The 26,166-nt window shown below is 42.6% G+C and overlaps 1 protein-coding gene and 1 long non-coding RNA gene across 2 annotated transcripts in view; one reads left to right on the forward strand and one right to left on the reverse strand.

Moving 5' to 3' along the window:
- Positions 1-4,902, reverse strand: part of LOC139531510 (uncharacterized) — a 33,172-nt gene extending 28,270 nt beyond the window's left edge. Inside the window, exon 1 of the long non-coding RNA XR_011666371.1 lies at positions 4,057-4,902. This is a non-coding gene — a long non-coding RNA (uncharacterized lncRNA). The remainder of the gene's footprint in view (positions 1-4,056) is intronic.
- A 9,466-nt stretch (positions 4,903-14,368) lies between these two features.
- On the forward strand, positions 14,369-17,651 carry LOC139531511 (carbohydrate sulfotransferase 2-like). Its single transcript, XM_071328012.1, has one exon. The coding sequence runs from the start codon at positions 15,418-15,420 to the stop codon at positions 16,813-16,815; it is 1,398 nt and encodes a 465-aa protein (XP_071184113.1). The 5' UTR covers positions 14,369-15,417; the 3' UTR covers positions 16,816-17,651.
- Positions 17,652-26,166: the final 8,515 nt, after the last annotated feature.

The raw sequence follows: 26,166 nt of genomic DNA on the forward strand, positions 1-26,166 counted from the left end.
TGCGGGGGCTGTGCTTTGGCAAAGTGGGTGGGGTTATATCCTTCCTGTTTGGCCCTGTCCGGGGGTTTCTTCGGATGGGGCCACAGTGTCTGCTGACCGCTCCTGTCTCAGCCTCCAGTATTTATGCTGCAGTAGTTTATGTGTCGGGGGGCTAGGGTCAGTTGGTTACCTGGAGTACTTCTCCTGTCTTATCCAGTGTCCTGTGTGAATTTAAGTATGCTCTCTCTAATTCTTTCGTTCTCTCTTTCTCTCTGAGAACCTGAGCCCTAGGACCATATGTCAGGACTACCGGGCATGATGACACCTTGCTGTCCCCAGTCCGCCTGGCCTTGCTGCTATTCCAGTTTCAACTGTTCTGCCTGCGGTTACGGAACCCCTACCTGTCCCAGACCTGCTGTTTTCAACTCTTAATGATTGGCTATGAAAAGCCAACTGAGATTTATTCCTGATTATTATTTGACCATGCTTGTCATTTATGAACATTTAGAAAATCTTGGCGCTCTCTAATTTTCTCCTTCTCTCTTTCTTTCTCTCGGAGGACCTGAGCCCTAGGACCATACGTCGGGACTACCGGCCGTGGTGACTCCTTGCTGTCCCCAGTCCGCCTGGCCTTGCTGCTATTCCAGTTTCAACTGTTCTGCCTGCGGTTATGGAACCCCTACCTGTCCCAGACCTGCTGTTTTCAACTCTTAATGATCGGCTATGAAAAGCCAACTGAGATTTATTCCTGATTATTATTTGACCATGCTTGTCATTTATGAACATTTTGAAAATCTTGGCTCTCTCTAATTTTCTCCTTCTCTCTTTCTTTCTCTCGGAGGACCTGGGCCCTAGGACCATGCGTCGGGACTGCCGCCCGTGGTGACTCCTTGCTGTCCCCAGTCCGCCTGGCCTTGCTGCTATTCCAGTTTCAGCTGTTCTGCCTGCGGTTATGGAACCGCCACCTGTCCCAGACCTGTTGTTTTTCAACTCTTGATGATCGGCTATGAAAAGCCAACTGAAAATTATTCATGATTATTATTTGACCATGCTTGTCACTTATGAACATTTTTGAACATCTTGGCATAGTTCTGTTATAATCTCCACCCGGCACAGCCAGAAGAGGACTGGCCACCCCTCATAGCCTGGTTCCTCTCTAGGTTTCTTCCTAGGTTTTGGCCTTTCTAGGGAGTTTTTCCTAGCCACCGTGCTTCTACACCTGCATTACTGGTGGTCCCGTGTGGCTCAGTTGGTAGAGCATGGCGCTTGCAACGCCAGGGTTGTGGGTTCATTCCCCACGGGGGGACCAGGATGAATATGTATGAACTTTCCAATTTGTAAGTCGCTCTGGATAAGAGCGTCAGCTAAATGACTTAAATGTAAATGTAAATTACTAGCTGTTTGGGGTTTTAGGCTGGGTGTCTGTACAGCACTTCGAGATATTAGCTGATGTACGAAGGGCTATATAAAATAAAATTGAATTGAATTGAAGTAAACTAGTAGGTGTTAGAAGGTGTTGTTAGTAAACTAGTAGGTGTTAGAAGGTGTTAGTAAACTAGTAGGTGTTAGAAGGTGTTGTTAGTAAACTAGTAGGTGTTAGAAGGTGTTGTTAGTAAACTAGTAGGTGTTAGAAGGTGTTAGTAAACTAGTAGGTGTTAGAAGGTGTTGTTAGTAAACTAGTAGGTGTTAGAAGGTGTTAGTAAACTAGTAGGTGTTAGAAGGTGTTGTTAGTAAACTAGTAGGTGTTAGAAGGTGTTGTTGGTAAACTAGTAGGTGTTAGAAGGTGTTGTTAGTAAACTAGTAGGTGTTAGAAGGTGTTGTTAGTAAACTAGTAGGTGTTAGAAGGTGTTGTTAGTAAACTAGTAGGTGTTAGAAGGTGTTGTTAGTAAACTAGTAGGTGTTAGAAGGTGTTGTTGGTAAACTAGTAGGTGTTAGAAGGTGTTGTTAGTAAACTAGTAGATGTTAGAAGGTGTTGTTAGTAAACTAGTAGGTGTTAGAAGGTGTTGTTAGTAAACTAGTAGGTGTTAGAAGGTGTTGTTAGTAAACTAGTAGGTGTTAGAAGGTGTTGTTAGTTAACTAGTAAGTGTTAGAAGGTGTTGTTAGTAAACTAGTAGGTGTTAGAAGGTGTTAGTAAACTAGTAGGTGTTAGAAGGTGTTGTTAGTAAACTAGTAGGTGTTAGAAGGTGTTGTTAGTTAACTAGTAGGTGTTAGAAGGTGTTGTTAGTAAACTAGTAGGTGTTAGAAGGTGTTGTTAGTAAACTAGTAGGTGTTAGAAGGTGTTGTTAGTAAACTAGTAGGTGTTAGAAGGTGTTGTTAGTAAACTAGTAGGTGTTAGAAGGTGTTGTTAGTTAACTAGTAGGTGTTAGAAGGTGTTGTTAGTAAACTAGTAGGTGTTAGAAGGTGTTAGTAAACTAGTAGGTGTTAGAAGGTGTTGTTAGTAAACTAGTAGGTGTTAGAAGGTGTTAGTAAACTAGTAGGTGTTAGAAGGTGTTGTTAGTAAACTAGTAGGTGTTAGAAGGTGTTGTTGGTAAACTAGTAGGTGTTAGAAGGTGTTGTTAGTAAACTAGTAGGTGTTAGAAGGTGTTGTTAGTAAACTAGTAGGTGTTAGAAGGTGTTAGTAAACTAGTAGGTGTTAGAAGTTGTTAGTAAACTAGTAGGTGTTAGAAGGTGTTGTTAGTAAACTAGTTGGTGTTAGAATTTGTTGTTAGTAAACTAGTAGGTGTTAGAATGTGTTGTTAGTAAACTAGTAGGTGTTAGAAGGTGTTGTTAGTAAACTAGTAGGTGTTAGAAGGTGTTGTTAGTAAACTAGTAGGTGTTAGAAGGTGTTGTTAGTAAACTAGTAGATGTTAGAAGGTGTTGTTAGTAAACTAGTAGGTGTTAGAAGGTGTTGTTAGTAAACTAGTAGGTGTTAGAAGGTGTTAGTAAACTAGTAGGTGTTAGAAGGTGTTGTTAGTAAACTAGTACGTGTTAGAAGGTGTTAGTTAACTAGTAGGTGTTAGAAGGTGTTGTTAGTAAACTAGTAGGTGTTAGAAGGTGTTAGTAAACTAGTAGGTGTTAGAAGGTGTTGTTAGTAAACTAGTAGGTGTTAGAAGGTGTTAGTAAACTAGTAGGTGTTAGAAGGTGTTGTTAGTAAACTAGTAGGTGTTAGAAGGTGTTGTTGGTAAACTAGTAGGTGTTAGAAGGTGGTGTTAGTAAACTAGTAGGTGTTAGAAGGTGTTGTTAGTAAACTAGTAGGTGTTAGAAGGTGTTAGTAAACTAGTAGGTGTTAGAAGGTGTTAGTAAACTAGTAGGTGTTAGAAGGTGTTGTTAGTAAACTAGTAGGTGTTAGAAGGTGTTGTTAGTAAACTAGTAGGTGTTAGAAGGTGTTAGTAAACTAGTAGGTGTTAGAAGGTGTTGTTAGTAAACTAGTAGGTGTTAGAAGGTGTTAGTAAACTAGTAGGTGTTAGAAGGTGTTGTTAGTAAACTAGTAGGTGTTAGAAGGTGTTGTTAGTAAACTAGTAGGTGTTAGAAGGTGTTGTCAGTAAACTAGTAGGTGTTAGAAGGTGTTGTTAGTAAACTAGTAGGTGTTAGAAGGTGTTAGTAGTAAACTAGTAGGTGTTAGAAGGTGTTAGTAGTAAACTAGTAGGTGTTAGAAGGTGTTGTTAGTAAACTAGTAGGTGTTAGAAGGTGTTGTTAGTAAACTAGTAGGTGTTAGAAGGTGTTGTTGGTAAACTAGTAGGTGTTAGAAGGTGTTGTTAGTAAACTAGTAGGTTTTAGAAGGTGTTGTTAGTTATTATTACCGTTATTATTATGCTATTAGAGCGCCTTAGATGACACTGTCGTAAAGTGACACCGTTATTATTATGCTATTTGCAACAGATGATTTACTACCGCTATCAATAACATAATGGTTCTTATTTGATTGATTGTACTGAATATAATTGATTATGGGAGGCCTAAAACTATTAAATGTATTAAAACTATTAAATACACCAGTGTTCTATGTAATACATAACATGTTTAGCCAATGCCATGTCCTCTACAAAATGTTGGGATTGAAAAAAAAAAAAATCGACCCAAAAGCCTGTAACAACTCACCTTTCTCACTGGCCAGTAGGAAGAGCTTCTCTTCTAGAGTAGTGTCCTCCTTAACCTCCCGCATGTCTTGCAGGACCAGAAATGTATCTGGAGAGGACACGTCAGTGCCCTGAAAAGAGCAGCCATTACGATTGAGGAGTAGGGAAGAACGAACACAAGGCGACCACGACCATTTAACCATGAAAGCCCGTCATGATGACAATTACTACACAAAGACTTTTACTTTATTTCCCGCTAAAGAACGGCAGTTGTGCACAATAACATGTAGGCTAGGCTGTTATTGTTTTTGCATCCGTATAATGGTAACGTTTCCTCAGTTTTTACGCAGCGTCGGCGTTTGGCGCGCGTAACAGACCTTTCAGTTGTTTCCTCGTAATTTCCTTTTCACATGCTATTCTTCTTCAAATGTAAAGATAATTAGCCATCTCCATCAGCGTGTATACAAGCACCGATTTCTCACATGGCTTCACACATTATCCACCTGCTTTCTCATCTCGCTGGCGCAGGCAGCATCCTCAGCGGTCCACAATTACATAACAAGCTTGGCTTCTATTTTTGCCATTATTACATTTTATTTGAGATATTCTTCAGAAAATAAAAAATATCTACATCCAACACAGAATGTAGGCTACGTCAGATGACGAAGAGCTGAGGACGTTTAGGATAGGCTATTTCATAATGATATTTTAGAGAGATAAAGAAATACAGTTATTTCAAAAGGTTCCCTCTGAAGTATTTCCAAAATACTGTAATTCAATCATAGTCTGCAAACATAATGCTAAATAAAATACGCAGTTAGATTTTGAATAATAGTGTCTCAAAGTTTCAATTTGCCCATTCGTAACATAAAATCTCAATGAACCTTGCTCAAATTTTTTCATATGACAGGAGTTATATGACCACAGTGTGTGTGTGTGTGTGTGTGTGTGTGTGTGTGTGTGTGTGTGTGCCTGCACGTGATGTGTCCTGCATCTTCCTTCACAGAAATACATTGAAACACATTGAAATGCAATGAAATACACTGCATCTCAGTGCAAGAGGCATCACTATAGTACCTGGTTCGAATCCCGGCCGTGATTGGGAGTCCCATAGGGTGGCACACAATTGGTCCAGCATCGACGGGTTTTGGCCGGAATAGGCCGTCATTGTAAATAAGAATTTGTTCTTAACTGACTTGCCTGGTTAAATAAAGGTTAAATATAAAAAATATGTATATATTAGATCAATATAATAACACTGTTTCTAGGAGCAGGGTGACTTTGAGGACATAATGTAACTGCAGATAAAAGTAACTTGTAAATCACATAGGTATAAATACTGCACTGTCACGACTTCCGCCGAAGTCGGTCCCTCTCCTTGTTCGGGCGGCAGGCGGCGTCGCCGGCCTTCTAGCCATCGCCGATGCACCTTTCATTTTCCATTTGTTTTGTCTTGTCTTCCCACACACCTGGTTCCAATTCCATAATTACATGTTGTGTATTTAACCCATGTCCTTGTCCAGAATTGTTTGTTGATGTGTTTGTGCACGTGTCTGGCGTGCGAAGGGTTTTTGTCCCATTGTATATATTTATTGTTTTTTGTTCACGGTGATTTTATTATTAAACTGCACCGTTGTAACACAGTCTTTGCTCTCCTGCGCCTGACTTCTCTGCTGCCAGTACGCACGCATTACACTGCACCATTTAATACAAGACAGCTTTTAGGTAATGGACATGCTATTGTACCATTTAACCCAGGAAGACTGGGATACATGATGGTCAAATTACACTGGGCTATGATTTATGGTGCACACACATGCATCTTGGGTGTATTTCATGTAAAAGGTGTTATTTTTCTAGTCTGCGTGAACATATCTCGTGGAATAACTGTAGGCCTAGTTCTGGAGAACAAAGAATACATTTCACAATGAATCAATTCAGTTTCTTCATCTTATTTTTCTATAAAAACCACACTGGAATTTAAATATTCCCTTATCACCAACAGATGGCAATCTTTGCAAAGCAACTGCAGAGCACACAGTGAGCAGTGACTGCATCCAAAAGCCTAGAGTAATGAAAATAAATACTTACCATGAGGAAATGCTTTAAGAAAAAGAGTAGCCTAACACTGAACTAAAATCGCCTATATAATCTTGAGACATCTGCAGGACTTGCTTGACTCCCAATAGAGATGCTCAAACCTTCCCCTTCGTGGCATCCATTGTTCTAATAATACATGATTTGACACAAGTGAGCAGATGATTTTCAGTCTGTTGAACATTTGGGTGACCTAAAACGTATGGGTTTATCGCTTCCCAGCTCTGTCAATTCCATGCTGACAGCTGTCGCATATTACCGGCGATTCCAATTTGCCTGGTGAGAGAGAGGACAGGTCAGGATTGGCAGTTCAGTTAGCGGGTTGAACGGCTCTCAACGGGAACTGCTTATTGCCTACTGTTAAACCGGGTCTAGAGTAACCTCTTGAGACTGTGGGCAAAACAAATGTATGTCATGGGAGCTATCGATTACTTCCTGCCTAAATGAAAAGGAAAGACAGACATGGTAGAGAGACACATTATTTATAATATGAATAACTGACAATGAATGTATGCTATTGTCTGTTCTCTCTGACAATAAAATAAAACATCCCCCGCCAAAATAAAATGAAACAAAACATCTGATTTGAAAAATAGTGCCACACATACTTGATATGAAATAATGTAACTTTCAAACTGTTAAAAAAGGCCATGCATGTTCATCTGACTTTCCCCACAGTCCAGTTACGGTGATTTCTTCCCTTTTCAGGTGTCTATCACAGCCTCCTGGTTTCCACCAATTAGGAGTGTCCGATTGCAAATTATGGTATCATGTAATAATCTACACCTATCGATGTTACATTGAACTGGGTGAATGGAATATGAATGACAGTCATCCAACATGCTGTAATAGAAATAAGGACATGCTCATGAGAAAAATAAATCGTCCTTCCTCATCTTAAACGTCAACAACTGCATCACTGTAAGTAAAAAAATACTTAAAAGTACTACTTATGTCGTTTTTGGGGGCATCTGTACTTTACTTTACTATTTATATTTTTGACAACTTTTATTTCACTAAATTCCTAATGAAAATAATGTACTTTACACTCCATACGTTTTCCCTGATACCCAAAAGTACTCGTTACATTTTGAATGTTTAATAGGACAGGAAAATGGTCAAATTCAGGCACTAATGAAAGAGAACATCTCTGGTCATCCTTGCTGCCTCTGATCTGGCGGACTCACTAAACACAAATGCTTGCTGCCTCTGATCTGGCGGACTCACTAAACACAAATGCTTGCTGCCTCTGATCTGGCGGACTCACTAAACACAAATGCTTTGTTTGTAAATGATGTATGAGTGTTGGAGTGTGCCCCTGGCCATCCATAAATAAATAAAAAACAAGATAATTGTGCAGTCTGGTTTGTTTAATATCAGGAATTTGAGTTGATTTATACTTTTGATAGTGAAGTATATTTTTGCAATTACATTTACTTTTGATATGTTGGCAAATTAGGATACTTAGTCAGTTGTACAACTGAATGCTTCCTCCGCATTTAACCCAACACCTCTGAATCAGAGAGGTGCGGGGTGGGGCTGCCATAATCGACATCCACGTCGCCCAGAGAACAGTGGGTTAACTGCCTTGCTCAGGGGTAGAACGACAGATTTTTCTCCCCTTGTCAGCTCGGGGATTCCACCCAGCAACCTTTCGGTTACTGGCCCAACTCTCTAACCACTAGGCACTCAGAGTGCGCTCTGGGAATTCTTAAATTCTCAGATTGTCAATTTGTTGTCAGGTTGTCCATTCATAAATTCAGAGCGCTTGAGGAGTTGATCCGAGCGTTCTGACCTCACGACGGCAGTCAAGTGCCCTGGCTAAATTGGCTAGCTTGCTAGCTACTTCCAGACACAAATGAGAGACCTCACTCTGACTATTTTACTCGCCCTAGCAGAAGTGGCTTTTAGGCTGTTTTCATGTTGTCTACAGCGTTGGTGTCTATAGCTGTGCTGCTGGCAACGATTTAATGACGTTTTTTTGCCTACGTTTACTGACACTGTTCATAATCACCGGGTGTTGCGCGTTTGTAAATTCATAATTTATTCTGCGCTCTGATACACAGACGAGAGTGCTCTAAAATCGGAGTAGATAGCCAGAGTGAATTTACGAACGCACCACTAAGTGCATTTAAAAGCAAATAGTTTTAGACCTTTACTCAAGTAGTATTTTACTGGGTGACTTTCACTTTTACTTGAGGTATCACCTTTTACTCAAGTATGACAATTGGGTACCTTTTCCATCACTGCCTGTTTGTAACATGCATCTAATGTTTGTGTATATTTCAGACATCTGCATATTGTTTATATTGTCTATGCCAGCATTGCCTTAATTGCATTATTATTTATGCATCATATGCTCGTTTAGAGATTGTCATTGTATAGCATGTAGTTGATGCACATGCTACCACTGCACATTCAGAGTTGAGTGATTGTCACGCCCTGACCGTAGAGATCCTTTGTATGTCTCTATTTTGGTTGGTCAGGGCGTGAGTTTGGGTTGGGAATTCTATGTCTGGTATTCTATGTTGTCTATTTCTTTGTGTTTGGCCGTATGTGTGTGGTTCTCAATCAGAGGCAGCTGTCTATCGTTGTCTCTGATTGAGAACCATATTTAGGTAGCCTGTTTTCCCACTTTGAGTTGTGGGTGAATATTTTCTGTTTAGTGTTTTGTCGTCACCTTTCAGAACTGTTGTTTTGTTAGTGTTCATATTTATTAAAGAAACGTATTTATGAATACTTACCACGCTGCACCTTGGTCCTCTTCTCCTTCTCCAGACGACAATCGCTACAGTGATTATGCAACTACGGACACTTCCATGTCCTCGAGTCAATTTTGGGGAGTTTATTTTAAAAAATTAAACAAATACAAATATTTGTATGTTAAGTTCACACTGGAATCACCCCATACTTTTTTAAAACACCTCTTTATCAAGTATTTTAGCTACTTTTCCGCCAGCCAGCCATGAGCAGCCAGAGCCGCCAGCCAGCCATGAGCAGCCAGAGCCGCCAGCCAGCCATGACCAGCCAGAGCCGTCCAGCCAGGACCAGCCAGAGCCGTCCAGCCAGGATCCGCCAGGGCCAGCCAGCCAGGATCCGCCAGCCAGCCAGGAGCTACCCCTCAGTCCGGTGCTGCCCCTCAGTCCGGTGCTGCCCCTCAGTCCGGTGCTGCCCCTCAGTCCGGAGCTGCCCCTCAGTCGGGAGCTGCCCCTTAGTCCGGTGCTGCCCTTTAATCCTATGGGGTTTATATGGAGGGTGGCCATTGGGAGGAGGCCACGGAAGGGGGGATTGACTATGGTGGGGTGGGGACCACAACCAGCGCCAGAGCCGCCACCGTGGACAGACGCCCACCCAGACCCTCCCCTAGAGTTTATGGTGGTGCGCCCGGAGTTCGCACCTTAAGGGGGGGGTTATGTCACGTTCCTGACCTGTTTTCCTTTGTCTTGTATTTATTTAGTTGGTCAGGGCGTGAGTTGGGTGGTTTTGTCTATGTGTGATTTTCTATGTTGGGATTTTTGTGTTCGGCCTGGTATGATTCTCAATCAGAGGCAGCTGTCAATCGTTGTCCCTGATTGAGAATCATACTTAGGCAGCCGGGGTTTCACGTGTGTTTTTGTGGGTGTTTGTTTCCATGTTTGTGTTTTCACCACACGGTACTGTATAGGTTTCTGCACATCGTTTATTTGTTTTGTAATTCAGTGTTCAGTTTTCGTTATAATAAATCATCATGAACACTAACCACTCTGCGTATTGGTCCGATCCGTCTCGCTTCTCCTCGTCCGAGGAAGATTATGACACCCGTTACAATCTTATTCGTTTTTACTTAACTTTTTAAAAACTTTAGGCTTATTTAATCATGTTTCAAATGAATTGAATCTAGAAAATGCTCCAAGGTTGAAAACTAAGTAGTATTTGTCTTTAGTTTTAGAAGATGCCACATAAAACAGCACAGAGGTCACAGACATATAGAAACAAAATAAAACATTATCCTATACGATACCAGGAACATCTGCAAAAAGACAGGGAGAGATAATAGATGAAAAAAAGAGAAGGGAGAAGTGAAATCTATCTCTGAGCTTACAAAGCGAGAACAAAGAAACAAGAGATAGCAATGAAAATGTAACCAACGGAATAGAAGACAGACTTTAAAGAGAACAGTTGCAATGGAGACCTACCTATCAGGCAACACACCACCTCAGTCACCAGATGACTTGCATCCAGAACATGAGGCTAACATACCTGCCCCTAACTTACCTGCCCCTGATGCACACCCTGATACCCCTTCCTAATTGTCTGCAACATGAATGAGAAGTCAAATACTTGCTGGAAGGAAAAAGGTTGGAAGAGGTCGCTCAAAAGCATACAGAGATCTTAGTATGACAAATATTAAACTTGATAATGCTTTACGGAAAGCTGAGAAATACAAAAAAAGGTATGATCGACTGATGAACAAAATGAAGAGACAAGATTCCCCAAAGACAAAGAAGCAAATGAAGGGAACTCCGAAGAACTCGAGAAGGATTTTATTGTTTCAAAATGCCATCATTGCAGAGTTAAAACAAAAGTATAAAAAAAAATGTGCAGTGCCAAAGACAAATAAGTGTCTTCAAAAATGCTCAGAGGCAACATCCTGAGAAAGTATGGCCTGGACAAAGACACAAACAGAGAATTAGGATTTTCAGCAAACGCAATGAGGGCAAATGAAAACAGACCATCAAGTCTTCAATTACTCCAGGAAAAATTATTGTAACAGAATTAGCACAGCCGCAGAAGAGAAAATCACTAGGTTATATCAACGTGATGCCAACAGTAGAGCAACAACAGGGAAAAAGGACACACTAACGAGGAACAAGAAGAAAAAGCAGAAGCGCTTCTTGAATGGCACAATTCAGAACCTTTATCAGAAGTTTAAAAGGGAATATTCAGAAATTCAAATTTCCTCCGGTGAATTCTGAAAAAGACGTCATTTTTGGGTTGTCAAGCCAACAGTCCAGGATAGGGACACGTGTCTCTGCATAACCCACGCCAGCCTCCAGTTCATGGCGGACAAACTACAGCATCACAAAGTGATCAGCTGCAGCAACATTGAGAAAGGTATTGAGTCTTTGAGCTGTGAGAACCTGAAGAAAGAGTGCATGTATAGAGAGTGCTCCCTTTGTCAAGCAAAACAGCTTAAAACATCTGACTTTGATGCTGGTGAGCAGACATGGTGGTTTGAGTGGAAAAACAAAGCTGAAGAGAGAGAGAGAAGAAAAACCAAGAGGGAAACATGGAGAAGTTCACTGTAAAAGAAAAGGTACGTGGCACACTGTAGATTCTATTGGAGGACTTCTCCAAAAGGATTGAAAGAGAAGTTGGGGAAACACGTGTACAACATTCGACACCAATACTCCAAACTGAGAGAATTAACAGAATCTGGGGAAAGAGGAGATCATTGTGCATATTGACTTTGCAGAGAACTACCTGTGTAAATACACCAGTGAAATCCAGGCAGTTCACTATGGTGATTCTCACAGCAGGTGACCCTCCACACCTGTGCTGGATATAATCCCACAAAAAGGTTGGATGGAAATATATTAATTTTCATGATAAATAAATGTTTTCAGCTGTCACCAAGGCAAGTTTATACATTCAGGCGTCATGTTGAATTATTAATACTAGGAAAACCTTATAAATCACATTAAATAATATTCAATACAAGTTCATGTACAAATGTATAAGAAATCCGTTATAAATCAATTGTATGATATTTCATTTTCAACTAAAATTGATGTTTAATGACGTGATGGAAATTACATTTGTGTATGGCTATCTGGGAAAATTGACAAAAATATATAAATTCCTGAATAGTACGATCGCAGCCATTATCAGATATAGTTTCTAGTTTCTAGACAAATCAAAGACAAGTACAATACTGGTAACATGGTGTTTAATTTCTAAACGTTTGCACGGCCAAAGTGCCTGAAGTTGCATAATCACCCAGTTCGCGCTAGTGCTATGCCATGGTGAGTTCTAGAACATAATAGAAGTTTCAGCGACGTTCTTGGAGCTTGAGCATGTGCAGAATAATTTACGACCTGCTGTCACCAGGGCAGATAAGACAAGATCTCCACCAGTTTATTTTATTTTATTTTATTTTACCGTTATTTTACCAGGTAAGTTGACTGAGAACACGTTCTCATTTGCAGCAACGACCTGGGGAATAGTTACAGGGGAGAGGAGGGGGATGAATGAGCCAATTGTAAACTGGGGATTATTAGGTGACCGTGATGGTTGAGGGCCAGATTGGGAATTTAGCCAGGACACCGGGGTTAACACCCCTACTCTTACGATAAGTGCCATGGGATCTTTAATGACCTCAGAGAGTCAGGACACCCGTTTAACGTCCCATCCGAAAGACGGCACCCTACACAGAGCAGTGTCCCCAATCACTGCCCTGGGGCATTGGGATCTTTTGTTTAGACCAGAGGAAAGAGTGCCTCCTACTGGCCCTCCAACACCACTTCCAGCAGCACCTGGTCTCCCATCCAGGGACTGACCAGGACCAACCCTGCTTAGCTTCAGAAGCAAGCCAGCAGTGGTATGCAGGGTGGTATGCTGCTGGCAAGTCGGGAGAGAGTGGGCCATAAATCTAGCCCGTCAGAGTAATTAGTTTCTCTCTCTCTCTCTCCAAAGAAATGTTTAAATACAGTACATATGTTTGTGTTGATGTGTATCACAAAGATCACTTGTTCTATGTGCGGTACTGACCAAGAGCCAATACAATTCTGGATGTGGGCACGTCTGCCTTGTTCTATCCAGACAGCCTGTAGCGAGTCACAATCTGAACTATCAGCAGGTGAGCAGGCTAGCGGGTGAGGTAGCGGGTGAGCTAGCGGGTGAGGGCATTCACAGCCGAATGCTCAGACGAGCTCCAGCTAGCCGTTTTTACAGAAACAATGTAACAGATTTGTACTAATAGTTGTATAACAGTGCGCTAAGCAAGTCTATAATTGAATGGACTGGAGCTGTGTCAAGACAACGCTCTTACACTGGCAGAGGGGAGGCCAGCAGCCCTTCCATTGCTATTACAACAGCATCATTCTCGACCATTGCTGTGAGCTTTTGGGTACCTTTGAGTGGTAACACAACTAAAATCGGGGGAGATGCATCCTAGGCCAATTGTGCGCCGCCCTATGGGACTCCCAATCACGGCCGGTTATGATACAGCCTGCTGCGCCACTCGGGAGCCAAAGTCCACAAGGGCTCTTACTGTGTGGTAACTGATTTCACGTCAGCGTCACTACAGTCTGCAGTGTATTTCCTTACATTCTCAACCTTTATGTTGCCTTTACCAGTAAGCATGTAAATAACAGATTCTGATTAATTCACATGAAGAACAAAACACTCACTGTGCAAACACACCCCGATTATACTACATGTACATTTGTTCATATAAGTTACTGGGTAAACAATATGCAAAGAGGTCAAATGTACTTGGTATTGACCCCACCACTGGTGTCTGGGGAACTTGCTCAATAAGGGCCAGTTTCCCGGACACAGATTAAACTTCTAAAATTGCCAGTGTAGTAATCCCCTACAATAGCCCATGTGTAGCAAGTATGTATATTCACACTTAATAGACAATCAACAAATTAGAATTAGGTGACAACAATATTACAGACAAAATAAATTGTAGGCTATAACATGGGACACAACATTATGTATTTATTAATTTAACCTTAATTTATCCTTTATTTAACTAGGCAAGACAGTTAAAAACAAATTCTTATTTACAATGACAGCCCACCAAAAAGCAAAAAGGCCTCCTGCAGGGACGGTGGTTGGGATTCAAAATACAAAATAAATTCAATACAAATATAGGACAAAACGCACATTAGGACAAGAGAGACAACACTACACTACATAAAGAGAGACCTAAGACAACAACATAGCATGGCAGCAACACATGACAACACAGCATGGTAGCAACACAACATCACAACACAGTATGGTATCAACTCAACATAACAATTACAGTAACATTTAGATAAAAATATTAGCTATATTGTCGCAAGTAAGATATTTAATTTATTTATGTTAGAAATCTGGATCAGATGTAGGCCTATGTAAAGTAAAGTAAACATGCATTGACAATAACCAATGATAGGTGGCGACATCAACCGTGTATGAGCATGTAGTGCATTTTGCTTCCAAAAAAACCAAAGGTTGTCTCCCACAATGCTTTGGTTCCTACTTCAAGTTGCAGTTGGTGAGAAGCAACTGCCGAGATTTCCAGTCGACCGCGGTAGAAAGTTTATGACCATTGATCACAATGTTGTCGTAAAGGTCATGCAGTCGAAATGTAGTCGCAAATCGGACAAGTTTTATACACTTTCAAAGGCGGTGACAGACATTGATAAAGGTGATCCGCTCGAACGCACCCTATGTTTTCAAACGTAGGCGTCTCCAGAGCGGTGCGCTGTTGACAGACGTGCGGAAGAGCCAAGGGCGCGACTCGCTAACCCAAATATCCTATCACGCACCAATGGCGTCTGGGGGAGGGAGGGTCTTTCTTTCTGTAGTCTCTGATTGAATCAGTCCAGTTTCAATTAGTTCCATATACAAACTACGGCACATCAGGAAGAAAGAAAATATATTTGGACGCTTAGACTGCCCCTCTGGATATACTGGCGACGTTCAGCAAAAGGAACCAAGAAGAAGCCGGAGAACGTAATTACTAATGTAGGCTAGTACTTGTGTGCTGTTGTTCAGTGTACCTATAGGCTCCATCCATACTGTGGCGAATCAGTTTTTAACTGCGCATAGATGCTATCGCCGAATGTTGTCAAGGAGGGCATACATGGTTTGAATGAAGGGATACTATTTTTGTTTTGATGCCAGGCCAACCTCAATAAGCGTTGTAATACCCGCAATGGAAAACTGTTCATGGTATCGCGCTTTCATGTGAAGAGCCTTGCGCACTGCAGTAAAAGCAGGGCTGTGTTATCTTATTTTGGATTGCGAATTGGATTGGGATATCGAATATGTGTTGGCTGGAGCGTTACCTAACCCACTGGGCGCACACTAGTTGAATCAACGTTGTTTCCATGTAATTTCAATGAAATTACGTTGAACCAAGGTGTAATAGACGTTGAATTGACGTCTATGCCCAGTGAGAATGATTTAACATTCGATTCGGTTGGTGTACCAATTCCCACCAGAGATATTCAATAACCATCTTTGCCGATTGTAAATGTTCTAAGTTTTCGCCCAGTGGTCAGAGCCACTCACTCCTAGGTTACAGATGAGAGGGAAACAATACCATCGACAACTGAAGTTGACAGCGCCTTGGGAGAATGATGTTGGCTACTGGAGAAAGCTCAAAACGCACAGGAACCATACAAAGATAATAGCTCAGCCCGGCATCGTGATGAAGGTGCTACGCAGAAAGCGGATTGTGTTGTTTATAGCCTATTTCTTTCTGCTAGTGCTGACCATGCTGAACTTGGCCAATTACAAATGGACTAAAGTGCCCCAGCAGTGCAATCACCAGATGAGGAGTGCTTCCTATCAAGGCAGGTCAGACATCAGGTTCCTCTACAGACCCTCTCTGGCCAAGAAGAGACAGTTGGTCTATGTTCTGACCACATGGAGGTCTGGGTCCTCCTTTTTCGGGGAGCTGTTTAACCAACATCCTGAAGTTTTTTTCCTCTATGAACCCATGTGGCACATTTGGCAGAAGCTGTACCCGGGAGACGCTGTGTCTTTGCAAGGAGCAGCCAGGGACATGCTCAGCTCTTTATACCGCTGTGATCTCTCTGTGTTCCAGTTGTACAACAGCCCAGGGGGAAAGAACTTTACCTCCCTAGGACTCTTTGGGGCCTCCCTAAATAAGGTGGTGTGCTCCTACCCCCTCTGCTCCGCCTACAGGAAAGAGGTGGTAGGGATGGTGGACGACAAGGTGTGTAAAAAGTGTCCACCTCAAAGCCTTAGACTACTGGAGGAGGAGTGCCTCAAATACAGCACTATCGTTATTAAAGGGGTGCGTATCCTGGACGTTAACGTTCTAGCCCCCCTCATGGAGGACCCGTCGCTGGACGTGAAGGTAGTCCACCTGGTCAGGGACCCCCGGGCCGTGGCCAACTCCAGGATCAAGTCCAGACACGGGCTGATCCGGGAGAACCTGCAGGTGGTCCGGAGCAGGGACCCTAAGCTCCGCAGAATCCCCTTTGTAGACCCCAACCACAAAGCCAACAAGAAGGACGGCTCGGATTACCACTCCATCGGAGCCATGGATGTAATCTGTGATCGCACCTCCAGGACCCTGAGGACTGCCTTAAACCCTCCCAGTTGGCTCAAAGGGAAGTACATGGCTGTGCGTTATGAGGACCTGGTGGAGAACCCTGTGAAGATCCTGAGGAACATCTACCGCTTCGCCAACCTCACCACCAACCATGACATTGAGTCGTTTGCTCTGAACATGACAGGTGGGTCTAGTTCGTCCTCCAAGCCGTTCATCGTGTCCTCCAGGAATGCCACTCAGGCTGCCAGCGCATGGAGAACAGTGCTCAGCATCCAGCAGATCAAACAGGTGGAGGACTACTGTCATCACTCCATGGCTGTCCTGGGCTACGACAGGGTCAGAACGGCCGGGGAGGCCAAGGACCTCAGTAAGCCTTTACTGACCGTCTCCAAACTGTGACAGAAAAACACAATTTTTTCCCTCCCTTTTTCCACCAAAGACAGTGAATTTAATGTACATTTTGCATCTAGTGCCGTTTCAGTTAATCGTGGAAATTAAAACGCTTTGAATCAGTGTTTTTGAGGAGATCTACTTTTTTGGCCACATTGGAACGTATCTTATTTTGTATTTTTCAGTTAAGTAGCAGACGGTTGTATTTGACAGAACAACTGGATGTTATTGACAAAGCAAGAAGGCCTATGAACAATGACTTGAATATTGCAACTACAACTACGGAAACAAGCAGTGTATGATTCATGTATATTGTTAAGAAAACACTTCAAACATTTTAATTTTGAATGTTCCAAAACCTGAGAAAATACTTTGTTTTTCCAGTATCCATACTGTCTGTAAAAGTGAGAGAAGAAATTGCAAAAAAAAAAAAAATGCATTAATACATAAAAAATGTAATTGTTTGAGCAGGTTATGTTACGTTTGTGATTACTGGATGGACTCAGAGACAATCATTAAACTGGTCTGTTATAACTATAATGTTGCTCTAAGGAAGGTTTCAGGTTTATTAGTTGAAACATACTTTATAACAGCGGGACATGCCAGATGAAGATTGATGTTGACACACTAGTAGTAAATCATGTTGACTCAGCAGTTCTGGAAGGATTTCTCACCGTGTCACTGAAGAGTGTATGTAGCCTGGTGTCATTTAACATTTTTACAGGACTAGATCTCTTGATGCAAACAGGTGATTTAGCCAAACTGCTTTGAAAAAACGTCTCTTGCAGAAGCAGAGTAGCTCTAGCATCCCCTTTGAACAAAATAAAAACATTTCAGTATGTTTAGTTACGAGTTTGACCCATGTAACACAGGGATAGCTCACAACCAATGTAGTTTAATGGCACTTATGCTACAATTAAATGTAGTTTAATGGCACTTATGCTACAATTAAATCTGGAAAATAGAATAGATAATAAAAAATGAATTTAACCTTTTACTGCGGTGGGATAAATCAGGGTTACACAGTGTGTTTCTTGGTAGTTTTAAACAAATTTAATTGGAAACAAAAGTATACACATCACACACATGGTTATGGGCTTAAAAAAGAAGACACCTGTACATATACATTTAACATTTACATTTAAGTCATTTAGCAGACGCTCTTATCCAGAGCGACTTACAAATTGGTGCATTCACCTAATATATAGAGTTGCATGTATTTCATTTAGAGTTTACATCCCAATATTACACTTTATATTACATTACAGAAGTCTGAAATATAACACAACCGTTTGACATAGAAACATCAGATTTTCGGTGTTATTTTTTTAATTTTTTATTAATTATGGAATTATGAAAAATATTAGTAACATTCCAACAATGAGGCCACTAGGTCATTTGACTGCAGGAAAGGGCTATGCGCCACTGTCATTAACACATTGGTCCTTAATACACTGGTCATGGGTCCTTAACACAGTGGTCATGGGTCTGGGTCCTTAATACACTGGTCATGGGTCCTTAACACAGTGGTCATGGGTCTGGGTCCTTAATACACTGGTCATGGGTCCTTAACACACTGGTCATGGGTCCTTAACACAGTGGTCATGGGTCCTTAACACACTGGTCATGGGTCCTTAACACACTGGTCATGGGTACTTAACACACTGGCCATGGGTCCTTAACACAGTGGTCATGGGTCCTTAACACACTGGTCATGGGTACTTAACACACTGGTCATGGGTACTTAACACACTGGTCATGGGTCCTTAACACACTGGCCATGGGTCCTTAACACAGTGGTCATGGGTACTTAACACACTGGCCATGGGCACTCAAGATATTTTACCAGCCAAAATGTTATATAAAAATACAGTTGACCATACTTTGTAATGCATCTAAAACAATACATGTATTAGTAAGAAGTAATGTGGTACATTGCTAAATTTATATGTAACTTCTACATTGCACCGCGGCCGCCATGGCATTTCTTAAAAAAATATATATAAATATTTAACTGTTAGGTGCTACTGTTGACTATCAGGCAGTGAGCAGGCTGTTACTAAGTGAGTGGTAGAGAGGGCCGGAGGTTTGTGTCTGTCGTGAGCACTGGTTGAGAGAGCGCTTCAGTAGGCAGCTGAGGCACGGAGACAGAGCAGCAGGCGCGTACGTCGTGCTAACTTTTTACCAGGTGTTGGTAAGGCTATTTAGATCGGTCGTTATGGAGACACCGATTTCCAGCACTTTTTTTCCATAAAACATTAACGCGCTAGAACTGACATAACGTCAACAAAGCACTGGAAAACGAATTTAGGCGCACTAGAGAGCCTCAGATACATTCGTTCACAGATGGTTAAAGTAAACTATTCTGATGTCGAATTTAAACCGTATCAAGCGAATAGTTTTACGCATGCTCAGTTCTTGTTTCTCGTGCCCTGCGCAAGAATACATTTGAAATGGAAGTTATGGAACTCCCTCTCGTGCTTCTGTTGAAAAAGTCCACAATGAAACTAACTTTAAATGTGGAGAATGATACATTTGCATCTGTTTGGCCATCAAGTAGGCTATTCATTTCTATGTCATTGTAGGCTACATTGTAGGCCATTTGATACGATTGAATATGTTGAAACGATTTCACTGGAGTCATTGCAAATCAATTTTGTACCACTTGTGTAGCCTACCTGGAGCTGGCAAATGGATTGAATAAATGGCCTATAACTTCATGTTTAGTTAATTAACTTGGAAGTTATCAATTGTGACCATGATTACAGTTCTATCGCCAATATATCATTATCCATGTTTAATGTCAGTTTCATTGTGGACTTTTCCCTGAAATGATATGTTGTCCTATCAGGGGCTATAGGCTACCTGCATCTTGCTCAGCAAACCATGGCAAAGTTGAATTTTCAATTTATAAAGCCAGATTTTAGTCTGTAGCCTATTGAAACATCAAGTCAATCTCGCAAATAGGCCCTTTGTAAAGGGTTGTAGTCTTAACATCTGGCACATAATAACGGCACAATTGGCAGAAAATAGTTTGACATAAAACATTTTTTATAAGTTCCTCCAAGTGTTTCTTGCTCAGTGATTTCGAGATCCTCTGTCCAACTTTAATCACTCAAACTCTCCTGTTGGATATATATATAGTTATGCACATGCTCAAAATAGATTTATTTACAATTATAAACCGGGTTTGAGCCCCGAATGCTCAAACCAGGCAGGTAGCCTAGTGATTAGAGCGTTGGGACAGTAACCAAAAGGTTGCATGATCGGATCCCCCGAGCTGACAAGGTGAACATCTGTCGTTCTGCCCCTGAACAAGGCAGTTAACCCACCGTTCCAAGGCCGTCATTGAAAATAAGAATGTGTTCGTAACTGACTTGCTAAGTTAAATAAAGGTAGACAAATTGAAATGAATTGCTGATTGGCTGACAGCTGTGTTATATCAGACCATATGAAGAAGAAAAGGAGAGCCTCACACTCTAGGCGCTCCGATGCAATAATTTATAACTAACGTTTGGACAGACAAGCTGTCTTCATCAGGATATAATGATACACACTGCGGGTCTCTAGTTTTATATAGTTTGAAAAGACACACAGGTGTCTGTAATCATGGTCGGGTGTGGCTTGATTTCATTGGTTAATTTACAGATATAGATAGAACATATAAAAATCATGAATGGATAACACACGACCATAGATACAATTTGGCTACATAGACCTACACACATTTACAATGAATAGCAAAATCACAATAATCACAATAATGGCTTCAGATCACAGTCTACGTGGAGACCGGAGGGAGCAAGGGTCTTTAAATTAGAGATCCAGGCAAACTCTCGTTTGAACAATAAATTGTCAAGGACACCCAGTCCTAGGGAGGGTGACGTGTTCGATGCCGTTTATTGGAAAGGGACGAAATAGACTGGTTCTCTTCCAAAAAGTGTGACACAACTTGGTACGTTGAGTTTTTGCTCTTAATGCTATGATGCTCAGAGATTCTTACTTTTAATTTGTGCTTCGTTTTTACCCACATCGTTTTTACCACAAGGACAAGTTCTAAGATAAATCCCTGCCTTAGTGGTGATAACACGGGTATGACAAAAATTTACTTTTTTCCTGTTCTAATTACATTGGCAACCAGTTTATTATAGCAGTAAGGCACCCCGGCGGTTTGTGGTATATGACCAATATACCACGGCAACGGTTGTATCCAGGCACTCAGCGTTGCCTCGTGCTTAAGAACAGCCCTTAGCCGTGGTATATTGGCCATATACCACCCCCACTTGTGCCTTAATGCGTAATCATAGTAGTCAAATGGGTTAAATTGACATTCATTGATGGAAAATTGTCTGCTGAGTTTAATAAGGGCAAATTATCTTTTCTCTTGTGGCATATTCAAATTCCTTTGAATTTAGCTCGCAATAATTATTATTTTCATGAAAAACGAATCTTGCTTCTAACATTGTTACAAGTTACGTCGATATTCCATCGTAATTGGCTCAATAACGTCATCAAAAGGGTTTATTGTATAAATGTGGGAATCTCTTGCTGTGCAGAAGAATAGCTAGTTTTCAGGCCTTTTGGGCGGGTTTTGAGTGGTCATAGGACTGGACATTTTAGCTAGACCTGTTAACCCGTGTGTGTGTGTGTGTGTGTGTGTGTGTGTGTGTGTGTGTGTGTGTGTGTGTGTGTGTGTGTGTGTGTGTGTGTGTGTGTGTGTGTGTGTGTGTGTGTGTGTGTGTGTGTGTGTGTGTGTGTGTGTGTGTGTGTGTGTGTGGGAGATTTTGGATCTGAGTAGGATGTCTGTTCGCTAACAATGTAAATAGCCAAGAAACATGAGGCCAAAGGCTCACTTTGTAGACTTTCGAGTGAATGAGACAAAAATGAATCTATCAACACCACACTTAGTGCGCACAGCTACCATGCCAGGCAGTGTTTCTGCGCCAGGTGGGATATAGGATTCCTATTTCTTTGTGCGATTAGCAGCTATGAAACAAGTATTTTGAAAACAGCTACAGCTGAATGATTCTAACCCAAACTCACATGTGCTCATACTTGACTTTTGACTATTTTCAGTCTGAGGTCCTGAGCGCTCTGGAGCAGGTTTTCACCAAGGATCTCTATGTACTTTGCTCTGTTCATCTTTCCCTCGATCATGACGAGTCTCCCAGTCCCTGCTGTTGAGAAACACCCCCACAGCATGATGCTGCCACCACCATGCTTCACCGTAGGGATGGTGCCAGGTTTCCTCCAAACGTGATACTTGGCATTCAGGCCAAATAGTTCCATGTTGGTTTCATCAGATGTGAGAATCTTGTTTCTCATGGTCTGAGAGTCCTTTAGGTTCCTTTTGGCAAACTCCAAGCGGGCTGTCATGTGCCTTTTACTGAGGAGTGGCTTCCGTCTGGCCACTCTACCATAAAGGTCTGATTGGTGGAGTGCTGCAGAGATGGTTGTCCTTCTGGAATGTTCTCCGATCTCCACAGAGGAACTCTGGAGCTCTGTCAGAATGACCATCAGGTTCTTGGTCACCTCACTGACCAAGGCCCTTCTCCCCCGATTGCTCAGTTTGGCCAGGCAGCCAGCTCCAGGAAGAGTATTGGTGGTTCCAAACTTCTTCCATTTAAGAATGATGGAGGCCACTGTGTTCTTGGGGACCTTCAATGCTGCAGAAATGTTTTGGTACCCTTCCCCCAGATCTGTGCCTCGACACAATCCCGTCTCAGAGCTCTACGGACAATTCATTCGACCTCATGGCTTGATTGATGAGGGAAAAAAATGTAATTTAATACATTTTAGAATAAGGCTGTAACGAAAATGTGGAAAAAGTCAAGGGGTTTGAATACTTTCCGAATGCACTGTAAGATATGTGTGTGTGTGTGTGTGTGTGTGTCTATTAGAAGGGAGGAAGTTGCGAGGATTTTAAACTGTAGGTTCTCTACAGGTTACAACATTGTAATAGATGATTAAAGTCTTAGTGGTCTTTTAATTGGTTAATCAGCACAATCATTGAGACACAGGAACAGGCAGGAGGCTGCCAGAGCCTACTTTTATGTTGATGCAAATCACAGAGTTACTGGTGCAAGACACTGAGAGACATCTCCCTTCTCATATTACAATCATTTTCAACATAATTATTTGCTCTTGAGAGACTGTCTACGCTTCCTGCTTACGTTGAAAGAGGAACACCGTAAACAATTTTTAAAAATAGATATCTTTCTCCCACTGTGCCTCAGCCCTAGCAGAAACAATGACTTTGAATATTGTTCCCGTTTTAAAACCAACTAGCAGCAGAGTTCACAGAGATCCCCGGGTTCACAGAGATCCTCGGTTTCACGGGTTCACGGGTTCACAGACATCCCCGGGTTCACAGACATCCCCGGGTTCACAGACATCCCCGGGTTCACAGACATCCCCGGGTTCCCAGACATCCCCGGGTTTCCAGGCTTCCACTGTTCGAGGAGGTTAATAAACCCATCCTGCTGCCGGCCCTAGTGTCCTGTTCCTTATAAGGCCTTTGTGTTAGGCCCTAGTGTCCTGTTCCTTATAAGGCCTTGGTGTTAGGCCCTAGTGTCCTGTTCCTTATAAGGCCTTGGTGTTAGGCCCTAGTGTCCTGTTCCTTATAAGGCCTTGGTGTTAGGCCCTAGTGTCCTGTTCCTTATAAGGCCTTTGTGTTAGGCCCTAGTGGTAATGTTCTCTAGGATTACTCCTATTGGACTGCTTCCATGAAGAATGTCTGTGACATCATGGTTTTACAATTATCCAGAATGTGCAGAGAAAATGGGTTTACAGTCAGACAGACAGACAGACAGACAGACAGACAGACAGACAGACAGACAGACAGACAGACAGACAGACAGACAGACAGACAGACAGACAGACAGACAGTCAGTCAGTCAGTCAGTCAGTCAGTCAGTCAGTCAGACAGACAGACAGACAGACAGACAGACAGACAGACAGACAGACAGACAGACAGACAGACAGACAGACAGACAGACAGACAGACAGACAGACAGACAGACAGACAGACAGACAGACAGACAGACAGACAGACAGACAGACAGTCAGTCAGTCAGTCAGTCAGTCAGTCAGTCAGACAGACAGACAGACAGACAGTCAGTCAGTCAGTCAGTCAGTCAGTCAGTCAGTCAGTCAGTCAGTCAGTCAGTCAGTCAGTCAGACAGACAGACAGACAGACAGACAGACAGACAGACAGACAGACAGACAGACAGACAGACAGACAGACAGACAGACAGACAGACAGACAGACAGACAGACAGACAGACAGACAAGGCTTTAGGCATTGTGCTGTTCTGGCTCATTTCCCTGACTCTCTAAATATATAACTTAATGAAACATTCCTGCCCCCCTGTCTGCTTGTTTTATCAGTAATAAAAGGCTCTAAATCTAATAACCGATGAGAAATATGGCACAAATGAAGACTCTGGAGTGTAGCTATGCGCTGGGAGGAGAGCTAAGCCAAGAGCAGAGATGCAGCCAAGGTTAAAAATAAAAAAAAACGAGGAGGAATTTGGTGTAGAAGAGAGACGGGTGCAACTCACCGTGCTTTATTCTCTTTCAACTGATCAAGGATCAAGCAGACAAAGAGGAACACTGCTCCCTCCGTAATGTCAGGCTGCGACAAACATTCTCTCTGTGGACACCATATTGAATGTGTGGCTATGGGGCGCATTGGAGGGAGAGATCAACTCTCTGGCCTCACGCCGTGCTGTGGCTGCAGGTGTCAATACCTCAACAATTAACAGAGAAATATATCTGATCCTGTATGCTTTCTTCGTGCCAGTTACAACGTTCCTTTATTGTTATCAGCAACAACAACAACATCAACAATAATAACAATAATAATAATTTTCTTTGTGTGGTGCTTTTCAATACATGTAACAAAGAGCTTCACGTCACAAAATAATTAAAGAAAAGTACTAACAAAAAAACTAAAACAGGAGGGAGGAGAATGAAACAACATATGGAATTAAAATCATACATTGAAATCATACATTAAAAAGCATCTTTGTGAAAGTGTGTCTTCAGCTGGGATTTAAAAAGAGGCACTGAATCTACAAGGAGGAGAAATGACGGACACCATTCTGTGAGCTAACAGGATTTATTTATAACTGTCTGGAACGAGGGAGAGAGGGGGATGGAGAGTGTAGAGGGGGAGGGAGAGACCGAGGAGAAAGATAGAGGGTAAAGAAGAGAAGAGTGGGGAGACGGAGGAGAGAGGGCATGTGGGAGGGGTTATTCTGTTCCAGAGGAGCATGGGGGGGTTCTTCTGTTCTAGAGGAGCCTGGGGGGGTTCTTCTGTTCTAGAGGAGCCTGGGGGGGTTCTTCTGTTCTAGAGGAGCATGGGGGGGGTTATTCTGTTCTAGAGGAGCATGGGGGGGGTTATTCTGTTCTAGAGGAGCATGGGGGGGGTTATTCTGTTCTAGAGGAGCATGGGGGGGGGGGGGTTATTCTGTTCTAGAGGAGCATGGGGGGGGTTCTTCTGTTCTAGAGGAGCATGGGGGGGGGGTTATTCTGTTCCAGAGGAGCATGGGGGGGGGGGTTATTCTGTTCTAGAGGAGCATGGGGGGATATTCTGTTCTAGAGGAGCGTGGGGGGGGTTATTCTGTTCTAGAGGAGCATGGGGGGGGGGTTATTCTGTTCTAGAGGAGCGTGGGGGGGTTATTCTGTTCTAGAGGAGCATGGGGGGGGTTATTCTGTTCTAGAGGAGCATGGGGGGATATTCTGTTCTAGAGGAGCATGGGGGGGAGGGGGGTTATTCTGTTCTAGAGGAGCGTGGGGGGATATTCTGTTCTAGAGGAGCATGGGGGGGTTATTCTGTTCTAGAGGAGCGTGGGGGGGTTATTCTGTTCTAGAGGAGCATGGGGGGGGGGGTTATTCTGTTCTAGAGGAGCGTGGGGGGGTTATTCTGTTCTAGAGGAGCATGGGGGGGGGTTATTCTGTTCTAGAGGAGCATGGGGGGATATTCTGTTCTAGAGGAGCATGGGGGGGAGGGGGGTTATTCTGTTCTAGAGGAGCGTGGGGGGATATTCTGTTCTAGAGGAGCATGGGGGGGTTATTCTGTTCTAGAGGAGCGTGGGGGGGGGGTTATTCTGTTCTAGAGGAGCATGGGGGGGGTTCTTCTGTTCTAGAGGAGCATGGGGGGATATTCTGTTCTAGAGGAGCGTGGGGGGGGGGTTATTCTGTTCTAGAGGATCATGGGGGGGGGGGGTTATTCTGTTCTAGAGGAGCGTGGGGGGTTATTCTGTTCTAGAGGAGCATGGGGGGATATTCTGTTCTAGAGGAGCATGGGGGGGTTATTCTGTTCTAGAGGAGCATGGGGGGGAGGGGGGTTATTCT

Source organism: Salvelinus alpinus, chromosome 10 (assembly GCF_045679555.1).
Source record: "Salvelinus alpinus chromosome 10, SLU_Salpinus.1, whole genome shotgun sequence".
In the NCBI taxonomy this organism is placed as follows: domain Eukaryota; kingdom Metazoa; phylum Chordata; class Actinopteri; order Salmoniformes; family Salmonidae; genus Salvelinus; species Salvelinus alpinus.

Bases quoted from the DNA above. Each gene is read 5' to 3' on its own strand.
- LOC139531511 (XM_071328012.1), top strand. From the start codon at position 15,418: ATGAGAGGGAAACAATACCATCGACAACTGAAGTTGACAGCGCCTTGG.